This window comes from Sparus aurata, chromosome 15 (assembly GCF_900880675.1).
Source record: "Sparus aurata chromosome 15, fSpaAur1.1, whole genome shotgun sequence".
Lineage (NCBI taxonomy): Eukaryota > Metazoa > Chordata > Actinopteri > Spariformes > Sparidae > Sparus > Sparus aurata.
Genome location: NC_044201.1, coordinates 6514463 through 6536502, shown reverse-complemented (window position 1 = coordinate 6536502; position 22040 = coordinate 6514463). Strand labels below are relative to the sequence as shown.

The window sequence follows — 22040 nt, the reverse complement described above, 5'->3', positions numbered from 1 at the left end:
CGAAGGGAAAAAAAACGAGTGGAAGCTTCTCGGTCAAAACAACAACAAAAAAAAGGGGGGAAAAAAAGGAAACTACCATCCCATAAAAGATAGTGTTGTCACAGACATCATGGGGGCTATAAAAGTAGAGTCTTCCACTATAACTGCAGCTGCTGGGAGCCTACGGAGGGGATCTGATAATGGGCCCGAGGGGAAACGACAACGCGCTCAGGGACCTGGGATTGTCAGGAAGACAGATAAGAAGACACAGGAACAGGTTATCAGCCAGTTTATGAGGTGTCACTCCACTCAAACACTCACCTGTTCCGCAGGAAAAACCAGGGAATCACAAGCAGGCGTCCTGTTAATTCATGCAGGGATCTCGCTGTTATGGATCACATTACTGTAGACATCATTTACACCTTTTAAACCAGATCACACACAATGTTTGAATTCTTGAATATAGAAGTAGCTCTGTTTCGTTAAAAAGAAATGAAAAGTGTTTGTTTTTTTTACCTACTTACCACCAGCATCCAGACACGACTGACATAAGTGTCAATGTAACATCAGGATTTGCTGTATACACTCATGTGACCCAGTGTGTAAACATAGAAAATGTCTTATATCTGATAAAGTCTAAACTGATTCTACATAAGAAGTGATGACATCCCAGAGCAGGCTCCTGGGGCCCACGAGAAATACAGTACTTCCGGAACTGTGTTTTATTTAATTGTCTCAACACCGATAAATCTGACAAGGTCACTTTAACTTAAAAACAGCTGAGGAAAGCGATTACCTCGAAATTAACAAGTCAAGTAGACTAATGATTTATATCGTTAAAATTTTTTGCTTGTACAACTTGAATCCTATTTAGTTCTTGGCTTTTTAAAAGGTGCACTATGTAGTTTGGGGAGAGAAACTGAGAAACTCAGAAAGGTTACATTTACGTTATTAATAAGGCCATAATACAAAATAGTCCTGTCCTCAAAGGAAAATCCCTGAAAACTGTTTGTAGCTATAAAAAAAATGTGGCAGGGTTTGACAAATGTAAACAAAGTAAAACAGAAAATCAATGAACATTTTTCTCCTCTGATTAAGTTTACTTGCCAAACACTACATGGTGTCCCTTTAAAGTAGAGAGATCTTGTAAAATTTCCAGTGAACAATCTAATAAGAAGATTCTGTCAAAGTCAATGTGTATATATACTATATATGGATAGGGTACCCTACTCTGGCAGGATCAGTCAGGTGTCACTTAAAAACATACAGGCAACAAAATATCATCTGTTACCATCTTGGCTTAACTCATCTGAAGAAGTTTTCATACAATGCGACTATTATTTTTTTTTATTAATTTGTTATATGTTCTGAGTGCTGAGCAGTGAAGATGAATCAGCTGAAAGAGCAGCTTGAGATAAACGGCAGCTGACCTGGGAGCACACAGAGGTGATGTGCCTTGTGGCACTAATAGACAGGTGATCTCAAAACACTTCCTGTGTAGGTGGAGAACAGGCGCGTCACTGCACCCCGGGCCACTTAAAGTCTGAACACAGAGCTTTTGTCAACAATACATTTTGAGGACCCAGACAGCAGCCTTCTATATTCATCACCCAGTACGAGTGGTATTGTACTTGTTTGCTAACAGAGCGAATGACTAAAGAGAGTTTTTTTTTTTTTTTTTAATGGAAAGAGAAATTGCATTTTCCACAATGAAATCATTCTAAACAATAACGGACAATGCCTATTCCTCTTTTCCAGTGACTTCCTCCATACATGATAACGATCACATCATGAATAATTAAACAGTATTTTTTTTGTTATCATCTTTAAGCAGCTTGCCCATAAGACAACATAATGTACACAGAATATATGCTTACTGAGATGTTTAATTGCAAAACATTTCTGTGTTAAAAAAAAAGAAAAAAAAGTTCAAACCAGTCGCAGTGCATCATAGTTTACTTTTTGTATTCGATATAGTCACAAGACATGGCTCAATGTGCAGACCACCAAGCCACTAAATCAGAGAGAAATGTTCCTTACCATGAAAAAAAGGAAATAAACACAGCCCAACTGTGGACTGCTCAACTGCGTGGCTACATACTCCAGATTTTTTATCATTATTCTTTCACCCACATAAATGATCAAAACAAATGACAATCTCTGCGCAAAGAAGAGACGGAGCCCACAAAAGGGAGTCTGACAGCCATTTCCACAACAGATGTTTTTACAGAGGGGTGTCTTCTCTCCGCTGAGCAGTCTCACACATGAGAGACCCCCAAAAGCTTCAGAGAAACGTCCAGAAAACCAACATGTAAATTTGTAACTGCCATGTCTCAGACTCGCGGGCCCACGCCAGTTTTATTTCTCTCGGAAAGAAAAACAAGGGGGGAGGAAAAAAAAAAACACGAAAAAACGAGTCGTCCAAATATACATATCAGAGCGGATGATTTAAAAAAGGCGGAGGGACAGAATTAGAACTTCAATATCAGAAAGAGACAGCAGACAACATCGTTATGTGTTATCATGAAAAGATAAGTCCCTATTGATCTGGCTTGTGGGCAAAAGGCTGCACTATTGACAGGAAGACAGAATATGTCGCAGGGGCAATATTTCATACATTTGGCCTGCTCACTCCATCACGGAGAGAGGGTGTTTTTCTGGGCTGTATATAATAACACGTGTGCTCTTTATTTCCCCCAGATCAATGGTAATGCGAGGGGGGCCACGCAAGATGGATGCCACTGGCAGGTTAACCTATCGACTGCTGAACAGAGAGACACACAGGCCGGGACAAGGGAGACCAGCCCCATTCACTGAGATGAACCGAGGCTAGTTGTGTTTTGAATCGGCCTACTTATCGCACCCATCTGTTGTGTCTTATTATGCCTGACAACACTTTTATTTTTCAAAGATTTATCTCCTGCGTCATCATCGTTTTTTTCGTCCTTTCGTTTGTGTTGAATATGTAATTGTGTGTCTGGCCCAGGGAGTTAAAGGGGAAGGGGAAAAAAGTGGCAATGGGCTGCCTGGTGACCACTTCCTGGAGACGGTACAGGAGGCAGACGGGAGGGCAGGCTAGCCCACACAGGTGGCCCGGATCTGGACCAGGTCAGCCGCGCCCTCGGACAAGCAGCCAGCTAATCTCATGCTCATGCTCCAAGTCCCTTCAAGTCACTTAACCTGCAGCCCTTGATAAAGTCAAATTTAATTAAAAACATGCGCCAACTTTGAGCGTTGTTAACACTTTTGTAAGAACTGACACGATAAACGCTTTAAATCACACGACCTTCAAAACCAAAGCAGAGAGAGGTGAAATGATCAGGCTTAAGATTTGATTAAAGATGGGTTATGATTGTGGAGGAGGCCTCATATTGTAAAAGTTTCAATTAATTAAACTGTAGTGTGCTTGAATTCACCCTGTAAATGCACCTTTTGTGAGGCTCAGGAACAGATATGTTAAGTGTTCAAAATGTTTTAACAAATTCTCCCTCCAAATAATGTGCTGATCCCCATCTCTGCTGCCGCACAGGTGATTCGGCTGCCAGATAATTCTGTGCCTTTCTATTGTGGATGCAATGCTACACATTCACTAAGAAAATACAATAAAATCTACATATGAAGTCACTCTGGCTGAACTGCAAATCGAACGTTAATAGAATAATACCGTTCCGACAGACAGCCCCGAGCATTATTGTCTAAAGTTGGGTAAAGGGTAATTAATTTGGCAGGAAATCATTTAGTGTTTTGGTGACTCTGATGAGAATTGTAAAAAATCTTTTTCTTTTTTTTTGCTCAGACGTCTCCCCCCCCCCACCACCACACACAGCCAGCCAGCCCCCCGGTCCCCATTGTCTGTGTGAAAATGGAAATCTGTGCCACCAGTACAATATCCACATTATGTGCCCTGCCTCCACATTGTTGCATGACATGCTTGATTGTACCCTGGCATATAGGAGCAGAGATGAGTAAACATACCATTAGCACACATTAAGCTGCCACTTACATTAAAGTCTGAAAGTTTTAAAATGATTTCTTCAGTGCTTGAACAAAATAGCTCTCAGACGTTTGTGTAACATTTGTGTTCTTTCGCCTTAAAGCAGAGCATTCTGACAAAAACTGACACTCTCTTTTTTTAAATGTACACTAAATACATTGTATAGAAAATATGCAAATATATTTAATTATCTGTTTCTCGTCACACAGCATTTTAACTCAACCATCCTCCTTGTTATGTGGCTCCCAGTCTTAAATAATAATGTAGCTGGAGGCTAAAGATGCAATGTGTTCCTTGTTATAACTGAAGGTATATGACATTTGTACACATTGATTTGACTTATTGCGTGTGTGTTCCTGTGCGTGTATTCAATGATTAAACCGCTGAATGTTTTTTTCAGGATGTTTGTTTCTTGTGCTGTTTGAGGACGCGTGCAGCGATGGCAGGAGGAGGAGAATCATTTGACCCTCGTCATTAAATGGTTCATCTGCACAGTAAGGATGATTTCACCTGAGATATTTGTTCAATAGAAGAAGAAGAGGGAGAATCTTTTATTAAATTCATATATTATACAATGTGCAATATGGTGAAACTGGTATCATAATCTTAGTTCATTAAAAACAGAATGTTTTTCCTTTGTTATTATGTTTTGAACAGAACAGGTAGCACTGATTATAAAAGAATGCATGCTGTTGGTGCTTCACTACGTTCCCCCTCTTTCACTCACACAAAAACATGGACTCATGCACAAACTGCTTCACCACTGCATGCACAAAGAGGTGAAGTGCTACGTTGTAAAGGAAGCTGAACACAGAAATTCAGCACAAGAACGTTACTCCTGTACTGTTGAACTCTACTCACAATCGCTTTGTTTGAAGGTGTGTGTGTTAATGAATAGGGCTGTTCTAAAAGTATCAAAGAGAGTATTTCATCCCGAGAAACAATGAACTATTGTGGACTTGATATTAGCGATAAATCTCTTTTTCGGTGATTTGTCTCTACTGGAAGGTGTTAAGAGCAAACCGTCTCTCAGAGACGTAGATGAGGTCCTGCTGTCACCCATAACTCAATGCTGCCACCTTGTGTTGGGTTAGCTGTGACTTTAGAAAGAAGAGAAAAAAGGTTTCAGCTATAGGTTTGTCAGCATGAGTTAATATTTACCACTGAATTCTGAATTGAATGGGATGCAGGGGTGGCTTGGAGATCATTCATTTTATTGGTAGTTGAAGGCGTTTTTGCGGTTAAGAATTTTCTTTGTATGGAGAACAGCAAATGCTTTTTCACGTTAATTCTTTATCGCACTTCATAGAGGACATTTGAGCCCACAGTCTGTGTAAAGACATCCACAACAAGGTATGAGAAGAAACACTTCAAACTAGAGTGCCACTCAGTAGAGTGTATACCTCCGCCGAGACCCCAACAGTCCCTTTTTGAAGCCGCCCAATATATGCCTTTTCATCAATATACATGCATTATTCCATGAGACATTAACATAAATATTGATGAACGGCCCATCACGCAATGTTAAAGAAAGCCAGAAAAAAAAATTAACTGGCCCCTTTTTACGGATCCACACCAAAAGATAATGGGGTCTGTTCTCTGCTGAGAACCATCCTCCATCCAAGTTTAGCTGAAATCCACTTGGTGGTATTTGTGTGATCCTGCCGACAAACCAACGAACCAAGAAAACATATTAAAAAAAAGTCAAATATTATCTTCTAACCCTCATGCCAAGGGATGACAGTTAAGTTTATAGTCCACAAATATTTCTGGAGCCTCACAGAGAAACATAGTTGCAGCATTCTCCTAAACAACTGAAGTGGATGGGGAGCCCCGGCAAACATAAAATGACTCCATACAGCTGACCCGGTCTAATCTGAGTCCCTGGAAGCCCAAACATCCCAAATTAATGTCAAGAGACGTTATTTACACCCTTGACACACAGTCGAGCTAGTGCGCCCACTCCAGACTTGGTGCATGCTAACACTTTTAGCTTAGCAACCACAGCAAAGATTTCAGATTATAAAGGGTGTAAATAAGGTCTTTATGAATCAATCTCCAGGCTTCCAGAGATTTTGATTGGGCCTGACTAGCTGCATGGAGCCATTTTATGTCATCTTTCAGCTGTTTCTGTAAATTTTAAAACAAGTCCCCATCTACTCCAGTTGTTTAGGGGAATGCTTCAACGCTGTTTCGCTGTGAAGCCACCACAACCTCTACCTGAATATCCATCGGCATGGGGATGAGTTGATAATGACTGATTTGTCATTTTTGGGTGAACTGTGCCTTTAAGTGTTGAGTCTGTACAATTTTAACGTAAGTGTGAACATAATATTAGAGTTAACCATATGCTACTGAGTGTATGCAGGCGTATAAGTGTGTGTTATATGGCTTGCAGGCTTGTTCTCAGTGTCAGCTGTCGACACACGGGGAGAAAACCGAGATGCTCTCCTCTGCTGTAGATTTTACACACTCTGCCCCGATACCTCAGCCCCACCTGTCTAGCCATGATCTCATGAGTTGAAACAGAGTTCAGCCAAGTCGAGAATTGTTCTTGCTTGTTTTATCAGCAGCGTGTACCATATTTCCCAGTGAAATACTACAGCCTGCAAGAGATACCGCCGAGGGAGCGAGGAAACAATTGGGCGGGCATTAATGATTTACAGGTACATATCTGCTATAATACCAACACAGGCGGAGGTAACCGAGAGCAGGATCTGATGACATCACTGATGTTGCCTCAGATAACACCTTGATCATCAACTATGTATGGATCTGGCTAAAGATATAAGGTAATGTCCAAGTGAGAGTAGACTATTTACTGGCCCAGTGTAGTGTTCAGACACTGAGTCAGGACACAGCAGGCTTCACATTTATGGGGAAGAAAGTCTGTAAAATCAATCGTGAAAGCCTTAGTTCTGCAATGAAACCGATCTCCCGGAGACAAATATTTGATGACAGCTGCAAGGAAGAATTTATTAGGGAATCACATAATGATGCAGAGGTCTGTTCTTGATTGTTTTAGCCTTCTTTTCCATTCTTGTTTATAATCCCACTTTCCAAAAGACGAGGAAAAGGTTTATAGTTTAAATCCTGATGAGATGTTCTTGTTGCCTTAAAACATCACACATGTTGTTGCACATTCACTGAAATATTCAATATTGCACCATATTATATATATATATATATACACCTCTGACTGAATGATGTGTGGAATAGCAATTTAAAAAGTTGTGACAATTGAAATATTGTTTACAAAAAAGATGACACGTCTAATGTGGACAAGTATTAAAAGTGCAGCACAAAGTTTTGGGGAAGTAATTCTAATCCGGAGAGAATGCAAATCTTCAGTGACTGATTTTTGAAGTCTAAACAAATTGAATTAACATAACATAAACAGACATAATAAAAAAAAACATAATAAACACATTGTTTTCACGACTGAATGAACTGGTTTAACAAGCTGACCTTAAATGCCAACACAATTTCATATTGTTTTACTTTGTTTATATTTGGCGGACCCTGCCACCTTTCTAGTGTCAAACAGTGTTCTAAGGGACATTGATTGTCTTTTTTTTTTTGTCTAGCTAACAGTCCGAAACAAAGATATTCAGTTTGCAATTACATAAAACCTTATAGGAAGTGTATCAGTGAGGAAATGATTCAAAGAATTAATTGATAGTCGAAACAGTTTCTGATCAGCAACTACAAAAGAAGGTTCCTCGGGGATCAGGAATTGTGAACCCAGGTAAACATGAATAGCCTCACACGAATGACTAGATGATGAATAATAATGAACAAAGATGTCCAGCTATATATTGGTTTCCTGATTTATTCTGAATTGTCTTAGCTTGTCAACACAGCTGAAGACATGGTCTGCACATCGGATACTCATAAAAACAAGTCAAATCGGATGTGGGGGAATTCTATGGATTCCACACTGAGAAAAACATAGAGATGATGTAAGCGCCATTTTTTCATACTTTATTTGTGCAGGAAGACCCTAAATTACTTTGGATTACTTAGGCCTATCTAAGATTCAACAGAAAAATATTTGTGATGCAATAAATATATTTGTTTTCTGACAAATTGTAAAATGATTCCAGAATGTTTTGCTGTAAAATCAGTTTTTATTTAAAATGTTTGAGAATATTCTGATGATTATCGGGATAATATCGTAAATCGCAAGTAAATTGGACAGGACAATCGTGACATAAAATTTTCATTATCCTCCCGGGCAAACTCGGGAATATGTTTCAGTTATTAAGATGTCCCGTGACAAAGAATTGAATGATTGTCCATCTCTGGTGTGAAGCTTCAATGTCTAAATTAAAAATATCTGATGTTGCTGTTTAATTAAACATGATACATTTATGTGTCGGTTAGTTTCACAAAGTATTTCAAGTCAACCCAGATAAGTTTCAGCCGTATAAACGTATTAAATAAGAGCCTGTCTGGTTCCATTCGGAGGAAATGACGTGCTAATGTTTTGAATCGTGCGGGTTAACCAGCTGCACGGACAGAGCCTGTAAGCAGCACTACACTGACCAGCCTTCCCCATCACGTATTTGGGGCAAACTTTGAGCTTCATGCCCCTATAATTACACTCAAAGTAAGTTTCACTCCATTCAAAGCCCCTCCGGTTGAATAATCTTCAATAACCGAGGTTGGTTCTGCATGAAGCGTTAACGTTAGCGAGCAGTTGTTGTTAGCCGACGAAAGCTAGTCCGCTATCAACCCACCGATATATCTGGATACGAAGATGGAGGTTAACCTTGTTTACGGATGAACATTAGTAATGTTGGGAGGATTTGCCAGGACGTGTAACCAAAGCTGCACGAGGTGGATAGTGAAAAAAACGGCTGCCCTGCAACCGTTTAGCAAATGATAGCATCATGTTAGCCCTGGCGTTATTAATTAACCGTTAGCTGATAACTAATATCCGACTAGCTGCGATGCTAACGCTGGTAACAAACCAGCGCTAGCGCGGTTATTGTATTGCTCTGCATGAGTGTAAAGCAGAAGACGTGTTTGATGACATCACGGTTGCTTTAACATCAGCGAACTTCTCAAGTGTACATGTTAAGTAGTCTCCCCGGTGGTTGAAATGCTACTATTAGCCTTAGATATCGGTGCATCCTGGCTAGCCTTACTGGCGATGTTGGTTGAAATTAATCTGAAAGTCTGTAAATTGATTGCATGCAGCTGGTCTTGCAAAAAAGATAGTGTCCGACGACAAGAGTCGTACAGTGGCAGCGGAAGATGCTGCAGCAAAGCTTTCACAACCAAGCTTTCGTAAGCAATGCTTTTGTAACATTTCCACGGGGCCCCATATTTGGTACATTGGTGACAACTGCTGTGTTTGGTTATTTAAGGTTAGCCGGCCCAGCTGCTTGTTATAAGAGCCTTTACACAAGCTCTGTGACTTGTGTTTCAGCAGGAGAACGCAATGGACCTCCAGAAAATCATCCACAACGCGCTGCACGAGTTTATTCAGACTTACATCCCTGATGCAGATCTCAGGTAAAGTCACCCAGCTTACTTTCATCCTTACACAAAGGTAAGTTCCCTCAGTAACTTATTTTTTTTTTACTTTCCAACGCAGTTCTCTGGATGACGTCCTTCTGTCTTACATAACTGGAGTCCTGGAGGATCTGGGCTCGCAGAACAGTGTGGATGAGAACTTTGACGTGGATGTCTTTGCAGAGATGCTAGAAGCTTACATACCTGGCTTTGCAGAAATTGAAAGGTAACCAAAAAGATGTGTTTTCTATATCTTGATTGCACTTTGTCGGGATAAAAAAAAGGACCAAGCACTTACTATATTCTGTGTTTCTTCATTTGGCAGTGTTAAAGTTTGTGAAATGATGTTCAGCCTGGCCACAAAACTGGCTACTGCACGGACCTCAGGTAGTGCTTTTAATTTTATTTCTAGCACATACAATAGGCTTGTCACGGTAATCTGTTTTCCCAGTGTTTGGGATGTTTGGTCATGCACTGATTTTTTGTGGAAGCGAAACGGAAAGCACCTCTTTGGCAATACTACAGAATTAAACACAATGCAAACAGGGAACCTGATAACATCAGTGAGGGGAAAGGAGTTGGTTAGTGCTACCACAGACTATATAAAACTACTCCTTGACATATTTCAAACCATGCCAAAAAACGAACATTGTTTTTCTCTGGAGATGAATTTTTGACGAACGATAGCAGTAAGTGCTCAAGCAAGCCTACCTCATGATGAAAGTAAATGCTTTTTAATATGAAGCCGCAACATTAGGAAATGTCCGATCTGTATCGGTAGTCAATTAATCCGGTCCTCTACAGATAGTGAGCATCCTTTCTTGTAAAAAAAAATAAATAAAAAATTGTGGTGTATTCAGTAACTCCAGAGTTATCAAGAGCATTTTAGTTTATAGGACATTTTTGTCACTGAACATACAGTATCATGACAGGCCAAACCCTTCCTTCACTTTCACAATGTTGTCACACGAGTCATCAAAACAAACTTTATTGGGCAGCGACACACATGTTTGGTGGGTGTGATCAGCCTAACATTTTGTGCTGCAATGTACTGATGTTAATTTGTTTGTTTCCTTATTATCTGACGAAGAAAACGCTGTGCCTAAGGCAAGGACAGAAGAGATTTCTTTGAAACTCACTACCCTGCCCAGCGAACCTCCACCAGGAAGAGAAACGCAGTGCCTTAAAACGCAGACAGAGGGCGCCACTGCCAAGGTTATCACTTCAGCACACATCACCACATTTATCATTTCTAAATCACTACAATGTCACGTATAAGCTTACTGTATGTGCTTTGTGCAGCCACCAGTATCTGAGTGGGAGGCCCAGGAGCAGCACCTGCTTGAGATGTTTCCCAAGTGCAGTCTGTCCGAGGCTCGCAGTGCCCTTTCTATTGCCAAAGGAGACATGGAGGAAGCTGTGCGCCTTATCATAGAGGGCGATGTCCAACTCAGCCCAAGTCCTCTTAATGTGAGTCTCTGGCACACACAGAAACACTGCCATTCTCTTTCATGTCTGCCTCTTCCTATCTTGAGTCTGATTTAATGGTGTCCTCTTGCCTCAGGTCAACCACGGGAAGAGTATTTCCTCAGTGGCAGACCACAAACTTAAAGAGAGCATCCTTGAGAAGTGAGTAAGATTGCTTTAGTCTTTTGGAGAGTAGAATTCACTTCTTTGTTTCAGTCTTAATGACCTTGTTTCTTCTCTGTAGGTACATGCTTGTGGACAATGACGATGATAACAAAACACACCGTCCTGTTGCCCCAAAAGATGTAAGTCTGTGGTTATACTCCATATCACAATGCAACTTTCAAATCTCTGTCATGCCATGAAATTGCAAAAAAAAAAAAAAAATCTGGTGCAATTTTTGCAGGCTCCAAAGAAGCTAGTTCGGTACCACGGCAACCAGGTGGTCACCACAAAAGGAGAGCGATATCAACTCGTGAAGAAAGACGAGGCAGAGGACATGAAGAAGACGTATGTCAATATCAAGCCTGCACGGAAGTACAGATTCCATTGATGACGAGCACATTACTGTGAGATCAGCTACTGACGATATTGTTTACACTATTTTTTATTTATTTAGCCTGGTTTTTCTCCCAAGTAAATGAAGACATTTGTTCGAGTCAGTGGCTTATTTAAAAGGTCCTGTGTGCAGGATTCAATGGGATCTTTAGGCATAAACGGAATACATTATTATAACTTTTCATTAGTGTACCTTACCTAAAAAGTATCATTGTGTTTTCACTACCCTAGAATGAGCATTTTATATGTGCAGAGGGAGAAGGTCCTCTGGAGTCTGCCATGGTGCACCGTAGGGTTGGGCCATATGTTAAAATTTTCCAACCATCAGTTTATCAATCAGCGATTGCTGATATATGTGCAGGTGTGCCTTTACCCTCTGACATCCTTGGTCTTAAATGTGAAAAGATAATTTCACTCAAACATTACAGCCCAAAGTTTAAGGTTACACTTTTTAATAAATCAAAATAAAACTAATTGAGATCTGTAATCTATTTTGCCAAGACAGCTTAACTACAAACGTGTGGGTTTATGCAGGAGTTTGGTTTAGTCTCTGTTGTTCATACACTTGAGGGAGATCCACTGAGTGTTTAATCGTGTAGGCTTTTTTCTCTCACGAGACAAGCACTGATTTTTTGCCAGAAAAATATGGATACGAAATGCTGCAAGTCTCCTTTTTTCCAACAGTTTCTGAGCTCGCATATAGGTTATATATTCCCAACTCTGCAGCGCGAGTGCCGGAGCTGTTTTGCTCGTCAACTTGCTCCAGGAACTCGTGCACAGAGCCGCGCTCCCCAGACTGTCTGCTGGCATTTCTTTGCGCTAGTCAGTTATACTCCTCCTCTACTGATTATTTATTTAGTCACATTTTGAAGGAGGCACACCATTATTTTAACAAAAAAAATATATATAAAAAATAGACCAGAATATCGGCTTCCAACAAACGAACCAACAATCACCCATAAACGATGTATTCCTCCAATCACCCAACCCTATTGCACGGCCATGTTTCTGAAACCAAACACTGGCTCTAGAGAGGGCCTTTTTACCGGCCACTGAAGGTTCAATTGGTAGCAATCCTACACACTTGACCTTTAAAACCTTTTTACCGTTATATGCCTTGGTTAAAACCTTATATTACAGTGTTTCAGTTGCATCACTCCCTTGAGCTTTTGACATTTTTTGTGATATTTTGGTGGGGATGTTGTAACTTGTGTTCTGTGTAACAGCCTAATCTATCTACTTTTTGCCATCTCAGCAGGACTGATGTTGCACTGACATTGTTTTGTATTTGTTTGTTTTTTTTACTTCTTTTAACTCTTCTCTCTTATTTTGTAGTTTGTATTTTCTTCAACTTAGTACAATATAGATTCATACTTCTGACGTTAAGTTGTAGAGATGAATCAGTTGTCTTTGCTGTAAATAAGTTCTAGTGGTGCTGTAGAGTTTCTTCTGGACATTATAGGTCTCAACCGCTTTTGTATGTATATATATTCAGTCACTGATGCCAACTTCATTTTTAAAGTTCTATTTTTACATCAAACAGGAATACAGTGGTGCGAAAGTAGGTCAAGCCCTCTGTTTTGGACAATTTGTTGTGCTACAAAATGGTGCAGAAGCAAGTTTCACACTATATAAAAGAATCATGGTTGTTTATAATATCTCAAACGAAAACTACACCATTTACAGGAAATAGAAACATGATGAGCTTGACTTAGTCGTCCAAAAGGGAGATTTGCAAATCAGTGTCAGACCCTGAAAGATCTGTGAGTCAGGAGCAGAGGAAATATGAAAGATCTTTCCACACGCATAATGCTTTCAAGAAGTTCTCTAGTGTGACTGAGATTGGTTTTGCATGGAGAAAATCAGATTAAGATTGAGAAAGTTAGATTTTCAGCAAGTGCAGATATAATTTACACTTCAAGCAATCAATGTTCAATCTGCACACACTGGACATCATCCTACTCAGTGGAGCTCAAACCACCGAAAGGCTAGAGAGGGACTTAAAATATCTTTTCAGTGATGCGACTAAGCCTTGATGAAACCAGGGCTGGTATTTGTAAAAACCGTAAATATCATTTTATTACTCAACTGTAATGGAAAACCTTATAACTGTAAATAATGTTGTCAGCATTTCATTTTCTAGCACAACAGATTTAAGCCTCCAGGTGCGCCCTTACTATTACAGCACTACAATTTTCGGCAAACTATAAAGCACTGTGGTTGCCCCCTAAATGTTGCGCTAAACATGCCACAGGAGGACTCGATTTTAAAGTCCACTCCGACAGCATTATCTTTATTTTTGATATAGATGTTTAGATTTGCAAAGTCTCGAGTATTTATCGTGAAGAGGCCTGTCGTGTGCTTTCAGGGTCTGTTTACATGACTTATCCTTTCATCTCATTTGTGTCATGTGGATTTTGCTTGGCTTGTGATTGTTGGTTGTGATTTTCTTTTTTATCATGATTGGATTCTTATTTGGTTCCCGTTATATATTATATTAAGACAAATGGGTTGGTCAGGGTTTTTTATGCATATACTGATGTTTATTACTCTATTGTTTATTTGTGTTATACTCTGCATCCATTTGGAGCAAATATAAGCAATTGTTTTGGATTGGTGGTAATTATATAGTTTACTTGAGTGTATGTGTAACACAACGGATTGTGGAAAAGATGTGTTGTTACTGATACATGTCGTTATCAGCAGCAATGTTGTCTTTAATTATTGTATGATAGTGTTACTGTAGAGCATCTGTTTAGACACAACAGAGTTTTAACCCTGCGCTTTGAGAAACCGCTGACGCACAATTTATAGTAAATAAATACTAATTTTTGTAGATCATTCACATCGTGTCCTTCGAATTATTAGCTCACCTTATGTAAGATACTAATTCAAACGCATGAAATATTTTTTATGTCATCGTCACATCTCTCATTCATTCAGAACTTGGCAGTGAATAGCTTTGCAAACAAACTTTAATCAGAGGAACTAGGAGTGCACATACTGAATGTTCAAAACAAAAAGAACAGGCAACCATCTGTAAAAACATGCCTCTATCTCTATGAACCCTTGTAAGTCCCACATTTAAAGGCGTTTAATGCCGGAGTGAAAAAGAACATTTTGACCATAAAATTAATATGTAAAAAAGAAAAAATCAAGTCCTTGCAACATTTAGTGCCATGCCGTTGTAAAGCAAGGCACGTACAGTAAACGGGGTTAACCCACGACGCATCATCAGGTAAGTTATTTTTATAGAGGAAGTAGCCCTGTTAAGACATAGATATGCACGTTATCAGCAATTCAAAGGTTGAACCTTTATCAGGCCAGTGTGTTCTGGTGAATCTAGTGATTGGGTATTCCCTATTTTATAGTTCACCACTTCCTCATTCTTCCAATGATAAAGGAAAACAAAGCATTCTGAATACGTACTGCCTTCTAGGTTGGTTTGGCACATACAGCACAATATGACATTAACCTCCTCTTTTGGTACATGTACACTTTTGCAGTTTTGAGAGATCACTTCGAAGTTTACATACTAAGGTCTTCATGGTGGGCTGCATGTAAGTACAAAAAAAAAGTGCATTTCTGCGGATTTAAGTGCTAAGTTTTCAGCTGGATTCACACTTTTGTGCACGCTCCAGCATAATTGGGTTTTTTTTTTTTAGATTTGTTGCGTCTGATACAACATTATTGTTGCAAGGACAGTGCATGGACCAAGCAATGACAATTTCAAGCTCAACATGCAATTGCAAACTTTACCACTAGATGGTACTTTTGTTGCACTGCAATGGCTGATACAGAAGCTACATCCCATAAGATGATCCTGCTAGTTCAATCCATTTATAACATGAATTTAAATCAATGAAGCTGTCGATTCAATCCAGTTCTACGCATCATTCCAAATAAACATCTGGGAAGTTTCCCCAAAAACAGTAACTTATTGTATTTTATCTTACGTAGTTAACTGTATTTGCAACTAAAATTGCAGTGTACAGTTTATTTTCACTGCCCCCTCAAATATACTAGTAAGCACAATAGCATGTCTAATGAAGTCCTTGAAATGTGATCGAACAAGCAAGAGCATAAATAAAACACAAAGCAATCACTCAGCTAAAACAATTTAGCCTCAGGCAGTCACATATTCCCTTAAGCTGAATATGTATCAGTATATGAGCCCATTTTTTTTTTTTTTTTTGTCGGAAATCATTGTACTTTTGTGTTTTTTTATCATGCCTATGCAGTCGTCTTTGCAACAGAAGATTCTTGCTGATTACGCCCTAAAAGGATGCAGATTACATTGATAAATACTTCAAAAACACTTAGACCTGTCATCATTAGTGGTATGAACCAAATCAGTTTTGAAGCTGTCTGTGATGAAAATGTGTGCAGTATGGTGGTTTTACATGTATTTAGGTAATGTCCTGTATTTGTTGGATGTGTACTGTATATATAATTCCCCTTGTCTCATCCATTAGTGGTCAAAATATTGAGGTTGTTCCAAAGGTACCGATCTCTTGATGAGCAAATGCATCCAAAAAAACCCACTAGCTTGAATTATGAGACTGGGTCACATAAATATATCTAGACATGAGCCAATTCAGGCCTCCTCTTCAAAGACTTCTCCACGCTGGGTGTACTCCCATGAGTTTGTCGAACACGTCTTCCTCAGTTGATGGATTTGTGATAAACATGGCACTCGGAGACGAAGCAGAATGGCTTCAAGATGGCTGCTTATTGCAATGCATTGATAGGTAGCTCCAAAGTGTGAATGCACATTACACACGCAGCAGTCTCACTTTCACACGCACACAGTTTCTGAAGCAGCCAGGTTTAGAGTTTTAGGGCGGGGCTCTAACTGAAGTCATGGTCATATCGTCCCTTGATCATCGTTTTCAGTAAAGGTCCAACCTACAGGGAAAAAGGATTCAGTTATTCCAATCGTGTCAGACACTTTACATTGTTTTACCCACTGTCCCAGAATGCATACATCTTTTCCGTTGTACTAAATCAGGTAAGCCATAAATATTCACAGTAATTGGGCTGCTGGAAGGGTCAGCATGCCCCAGGGATTTCATGCAACAGGTGACCTAGATGTGGATATGATTTGATGTTCTAGAAACTGGCAGTGTGACATTCATGCGTGACTTATGCAGTCAGCACACTGACGATAGGAGAGAGTTGGACTTGTATAGAGCATGGAGAAGCAAATGCTTTCACCTCATGTGGGTTTCCAAGTGCTTCTCCCAGCATCTTCTCAATATTTCTCATGATGGCCACCTTCTGATGTGCTCGCAGGGGGTATTCTATCTTCTTGGGTGTGGGGGCACCCTGAAGAAATGGGTCAAAAAGGTGAGTGATGATGAAGAAACATGTAGTGGCAAAGATGTCCAAGCCATGAGTCAGGCATACGTACCTTGTACCAGAAGTTTACAGTGATCGTCACTCCACCATTCAACAGTGATTCAATGTGATGCCACCTGAAGAGAGAAGACAAATATAAATAACTAAAGTAATCAAACCCTGGCAGACAAAGAGCAACTGTCTACACTTCATGTTTCCACCGAACTACCTGTTATGTAATATCAGCAGTATACATGCAAGTAAGCGGTTGTTTGAGAAACTAAAGGCAGTATGAAGAAGTGTATCTAAAAGGAGCAGAAAATTAATTGCCAACTATTTTGATAATGGATTGATCATTTCAGTCAGTTTTCATTGAAAAATATCAAACATCTGATTAATACTTTCAAACAACAGTTAAATCAAAGAAACACTGAAACACAGCAAGCATTTAAATACATCTGGTGACAGTGCACTGAAGATAATCAGCTGATTCTGTGGTGGAGCTGATGCATCATGTCTATAGAAAAAGGCCATACAGAAGTATTTCTTACCAATACATGGGGATGTAGAGCACGTCTCCTGGGCCCACAACAGTCTCATAGCCAACAACGTTTTTAAAATTGGGAAACTTCTCATAATCAGGGTTATCAAAATCAACCTATGAATGAAAAATATGTATTTGTTTTAAAGGAGGTCTTTCCTAAGAATAATGTTCCAACTTTTACAAAATGTATGTCCGTATCTCAAGTCATTTTAACACAGTATCTCTATATTAACTTTCTTTAATGTGTAGATATTGTATAAAGTCTTTGTGGGGACTCCCGCAAATTGTCTCTACCACTAAAGATGAAAGTAAGTGAACTACATCATAAGCTGGCATTATTAAAGTCTGTGTGTATTTCTACATATCTAATGCTTACTTGGCTCTGTCGGTCACAGGGGTGATGCACAGGGTACGGATAGAGACATTCAAACTGGTCTGGGGGGAAGAGGATGCACCTCTTATGGCCTTTAATCTGTGCAAAGAAGTTCTGCTGCTCGTCGTAATGTGCTGGTGTCACATTGCCTACGGTGAGAGAATATTAATAGAAAATGAGGTGTGTGGAAACAAAACTCAGGGCACTGACGTTTGAGGAGCAACATTATCCGACATTGTATTACAGAATCTGTGAAAGTGCCTTACCCTCCATGCCTATGAGCAACAGGTTGGATGTCAGCTGTCCCCAGTTTCTCTGGGCTTGCTGCTTGTTGATCCAGTTCCAGTTGAAACCGAGGAAGTCTAGAACAATCTTCTTCCCTACTGTGTCATTCAAAGTCTGCTGCAGATATACCCTTGAAATGCATGAGAGAAGAGACAAAATGCATGAGACACTGTGTTCTACACTCTGGGACCTGAAACAAGACACAATGCAGATACATTTCTGAAAGTGCTATAAAATGTGCTTGAAGGATATGAGCTTGTTTACTTGTACTTCAATGGACTACGTCTCACTTGAAGCATGAAGAACAACCTGACATTGAAGGACGTGAACGATTTAAATCGTAATAACTCTGTGACTGTCAGTAAGTTCACTTTAGTAAGTGATACATGTGTGTGCCGACAGGCCACGTCAGGTCACGGTAATAGGCCTGGCTCCCTGTGTAAATGCTTAGTCATTCGCTCCACTTTCTGTGCTGCATTTCATTTCACGAGAAAAAAACACCCCCTCACTGTCAGTCACACCTGCAGCACGGTCACATCTTGTTCCTGCCCTGCATCCGCCCTGGCAGGGTTAATGTAAACAAAGCTGACATCATGATCCCAATCTAACTAAAATATCCCTGTAAGTACATCTTACCTCTCCTCTCCTCCCATCTCCTCCGTTCTGTGCATTTTATCCACAAATTCAGAGAATTTCATTTCCATTCGTCGTGACTTTGGAACAAAGTTCTCGAAATTAGACATTTTCTTCTCATCATAGTACAGGAATTTGTGGTTTTCTGCGGTGTAAACAGAGAAGTCTCCATTTCCAATGTTCTCCTGGAGGTATTTAATGTCCCATTTGAGAGCTGGATACACAAGGTTTGTGTCCGTTAAAACCACAGGTTCCTGGAAACAGATAAATGACATTTCAATACAATATTATTAAAAGTATTATAAAAAAGTGTATTAATGCATACAGTATATCAACTGCAATACAGGCTCCCAGGAATGATGCAATGAGGAATAATAAGAGGGCCATATTAGGTCTACTTCTTGTCTGTGTAAAGTGACTGTCCTATGTTAATTCCTTTGTTTTTTCTGGTTTATACCGTGGGATCTAAGTGTTTTTTTCTTTTGAATGTGCACTAACAGTATAATATTGTATGCTGTGCATACATGTACTTGCATATGCATCTGGGTAGCATATTCCACACTGCCCACAGGGTATTTTCTTCCGATTATTATTATTTACATATATTCTTATAGCTTTTTTGGTACAAGATAAGGTATTTTAGTAACTTATTCCTAGTAATTTGTGCTGAATATATAGATGTTAATTATAGATGTGCTGTATGTATGTATGTTTTTGGTGGTTGTGCTGCTGTAACAAATGATTTTCCCATAAAGGATCGAAAAATTCTCTCTCTCGCTCTCTCTCTATTACACATACACACATTTATATACATAAGTCTATTACTAATATAGTGGTTCATAGCACAGGTTAAATGGAAATCAAATTCGTCAGAGTAAAGTTGGAGACATGTTATTACATATGCAGTTGCTGCATGTGATTCATCTCGATTGTGTCACAAAATCCCGTTATGTTTAAAATACTGTTATCTTCACTACCACACTATCATTCCTTTTGTGTGTGTGTGTGTGTGTGTGTGTGTGTAAGTGTCTTCTGCAGAAACGGGAACATGAATCCACCCCGACACACACCTACGCAGTACACAGGCAGTACAGTCTGCCGAGCTCCGAGGGCTACGTGACTGACTGAACGTAGACCGGTGGGCGCGCTCCCGCTGCCTGTCTCTCACTGCACCGGCTCTGGGTTTCACTTTCGCCAATGAACGAGGGCAGGCGGCGCTGCCGGAGAGACAAAATGATGTAGGGCAAAAACCAACAGTCTAACTTTAGTGTGGCAGCTTGTAGGCATTTGTGTGTCTTTGCAGCTGCTAGCAAAGAAACAAAGGGCCACCGGCGTTCCTCTTGCGCTTTTGGGGGGCTGTTGCGTCAAGTGTTGCCAGTAAAATGTGCTTCGTGTGACGTTTTAAATAATAAATACGCGTCTTAACGCCTTTATTCTGCCGTGATATAACTTGCAGACATGCCGGGAACTGCCCTTTTTGCCCCCATGGCTCCAAGGACGGGGGTTTTTCACAGTTAACGGACAGAAGGAACGAGCCATATTTGGGCATATCAACGCTGTTCATAAAACTCTCGCACGCGCTCGTATGTGATTGGCCGATGGGGGGGGGGTTGTAGAAAAGTAGCGTGAGAGAAACGTGTTGGAGCAGAGTGTGATAGTAACACACAACTCCCGTCATATGTCCTCACAGCAAACACAAAACACTTTAAGACTGTTTTAACTCAGACACATGCAACAGTGCGAACCCGAAGGCTACTAGAGGGATGCGTGATTTTCCTTCATGTTCCTCAATAACATTAACCGTGCATTCTAACGAGCATCATTATTATTTTTCCTCAAATAGATTCAATTCGCTGTGTGCATATTCCAGTTGACACGCCAATTCTTCACATCAGCAGTCAACAATTTAAAAGTTGTATATTCTAAAGTAGCAATTTTAGTGCAAATCGTAAGGCATCTGCGTGTCTTCAAGTGTGTAACCATCTTTGATTTTATTTTATTGTTTTCGCTTTGCTTCAGCCACGTTTGACAGCACAACGTTCACATATGGCGGTGGGACTGTTGTGTTGCTATCCCTGCACACCACCGCTCAAAAGCTTACCGCCGTAGGTTACTGTTAAAGTGAGCCATCAAAACACTCTACGGCAGCAATGCCTTGATGCAAGAGCAACGTCCAGCTGTGCAGATCATGGGGGATATAGGCGTAATTCGCGATGGTAACACTTTTTTGTGGTCTGCTTCTGCATGAGCCACACGAGGAGGTGTGTCTCATGCAGAAGCAGACCAAACAATGTGTCACCATCTGCACGTTCCCAGGAACCACTGACGATAACAAGCATTACTCACGCTGAACGGACCTTATCTTAACTTTTGAAAACACAAATTATACTGAAACGTCAGCAACCACATGCTGAACCACCTGACGATAAACACATATGGGCTTTGCAGTTTTAATATGCAGTCACTCCCGAAACCATCATCTGATAGCAAGCAAATTGACTAAAGCATAAATCCACTGACTGTTTGAACTCTGCAGATGTTGGATGTGATATAACCATTACAAACTAAGCTGCCAAATACATTTTACCTGCATTAACTCTTCCATGAAATAAACAAACCTGAACACAATTATGTACAGCTCACTGTCACCGTCAATATCTCACTAAACTTATACACTAATAGTTGTTTCCGATCCAACAATTTCTTGAGTCAAACTGTGATCGAGACAGGGTTTTGGGTGCAGGTCCACGATTAAAACAGGTCGACCATCTCCTAACTAACTTAAGTCAACAGACAAGCCAACTTAGCGTGTTTACCTCGTTGTTTATTAGCATGTCTGCTCTGGGGTCCGTGTGAGACAGCCGGGGAATGGGCCTGGTTGCGAAGGAATATTTCCGGAGCTGAGACTCATCCCAGCCCCTGCTCTGGACGCCAGTGTAGCCGGCACAGCCTTCGCTCTCCGCCGGGTCAGCCTCCACAACGGTCGCCGCTGCCATGTTCGTCGACAGGCGCTGCTTAGCTGCCTCCGTCCTCCGCACAATGAAACGACCAGAGGCTGGCTCGTCTTCAGGACTGTACCCCGCTGCAAGGCTCCAGAGTCAGCGGCGGGGAATCACCCAGTCTTTCCCATTCACTGTTATTAAACTGACAGAGAGAAGCGGGTCTGTCCTGCGGATAGAAGCGCTCTCTCCGGAGCTGTTCCGTGTAGGTGTTTACACACCGTGTTGACAGCCACAAAACAAACGACACACACTAAAGTAGAATTCGGTAATGTGAGACCCGGAATATCACACAGCGACACCTAGCGCACCGGGGGACCGAGTGCTCACGCTGTAATGAGCTGC

At 40.5% G+C, this 22040-nt stretch overlaps 2 protein-coding genes across 7 annotated transcripts; one reads left to right on the top strand and one right to left on the bottom strand.

Annotated features, from left to right (window-relative positions):
- Positions 1-8348: 8348 nt before the first annotated feature.
- On the top strand, positions 8349-14362 carry cuedc2 (CUE domain containing 2). Of its 6 annotated transcripts, none has more exons than XM_030441704.1 (9): positions 8349-8639; positions 9414-9496; positions 9579-9722; positions 9822-9883; positions 10587-10711; positions 10799-10966; positions 11061-11125; positions 11208-11268; positions 11370-14362. In XM_030441704.1, exons 2-9 carry the CDS (start codon positions 9423-9425, stop codon positions 11514-11516), a joined length of 846 nt encoding a protein of 281 aa, XP_030297564.1. In that variant the 5' UTR covers positions 8349-8639; positions 9414-9422; the 3' UTR covers positions 11517-14362. The 6 variants fall into 6 exon arrangements, with proteins under 6 accessions (XP_030297564.1, XP_030297563.1, XP_030297560.1 ...); XM_030441703.1 differs by having other exon boundaries at positions 9411-9496; XM_030441700.1 differs by having other exon boundaries at positions 8357-8585; positions 9411-9496.
- Positions 14363-14478: 116 nt separating this feature from the next.
- On the bottom strand, positions 14479-21941 carry hif1an (hypoxia inducible factor 1 subunit alpha inhibitor). The gene is made up of 8 exons (XM_030441699.1): positions 21513-21941; positions 18700-18950; positions 18045-18193; positions 17782-17927; positions 17413-17519; positions 16935-16998; positions 16739-16849; positions 14479-16429 (listed from the first exon to the last, which is right to left on the bottom strand). Exons 1-8 carry the CDS (start codon positions 21690-21692, stop codon positions 16373-16375), a joined length of 1065 nt encoding a protein of 354 aa, XP_030297559.1. The 5' UTR covers positions 21693-21941; the 3' UTR covers positions 14479-16372.
- Between the last annotated feature and the right edge of the window lie 99 nt (positions 21942-22040).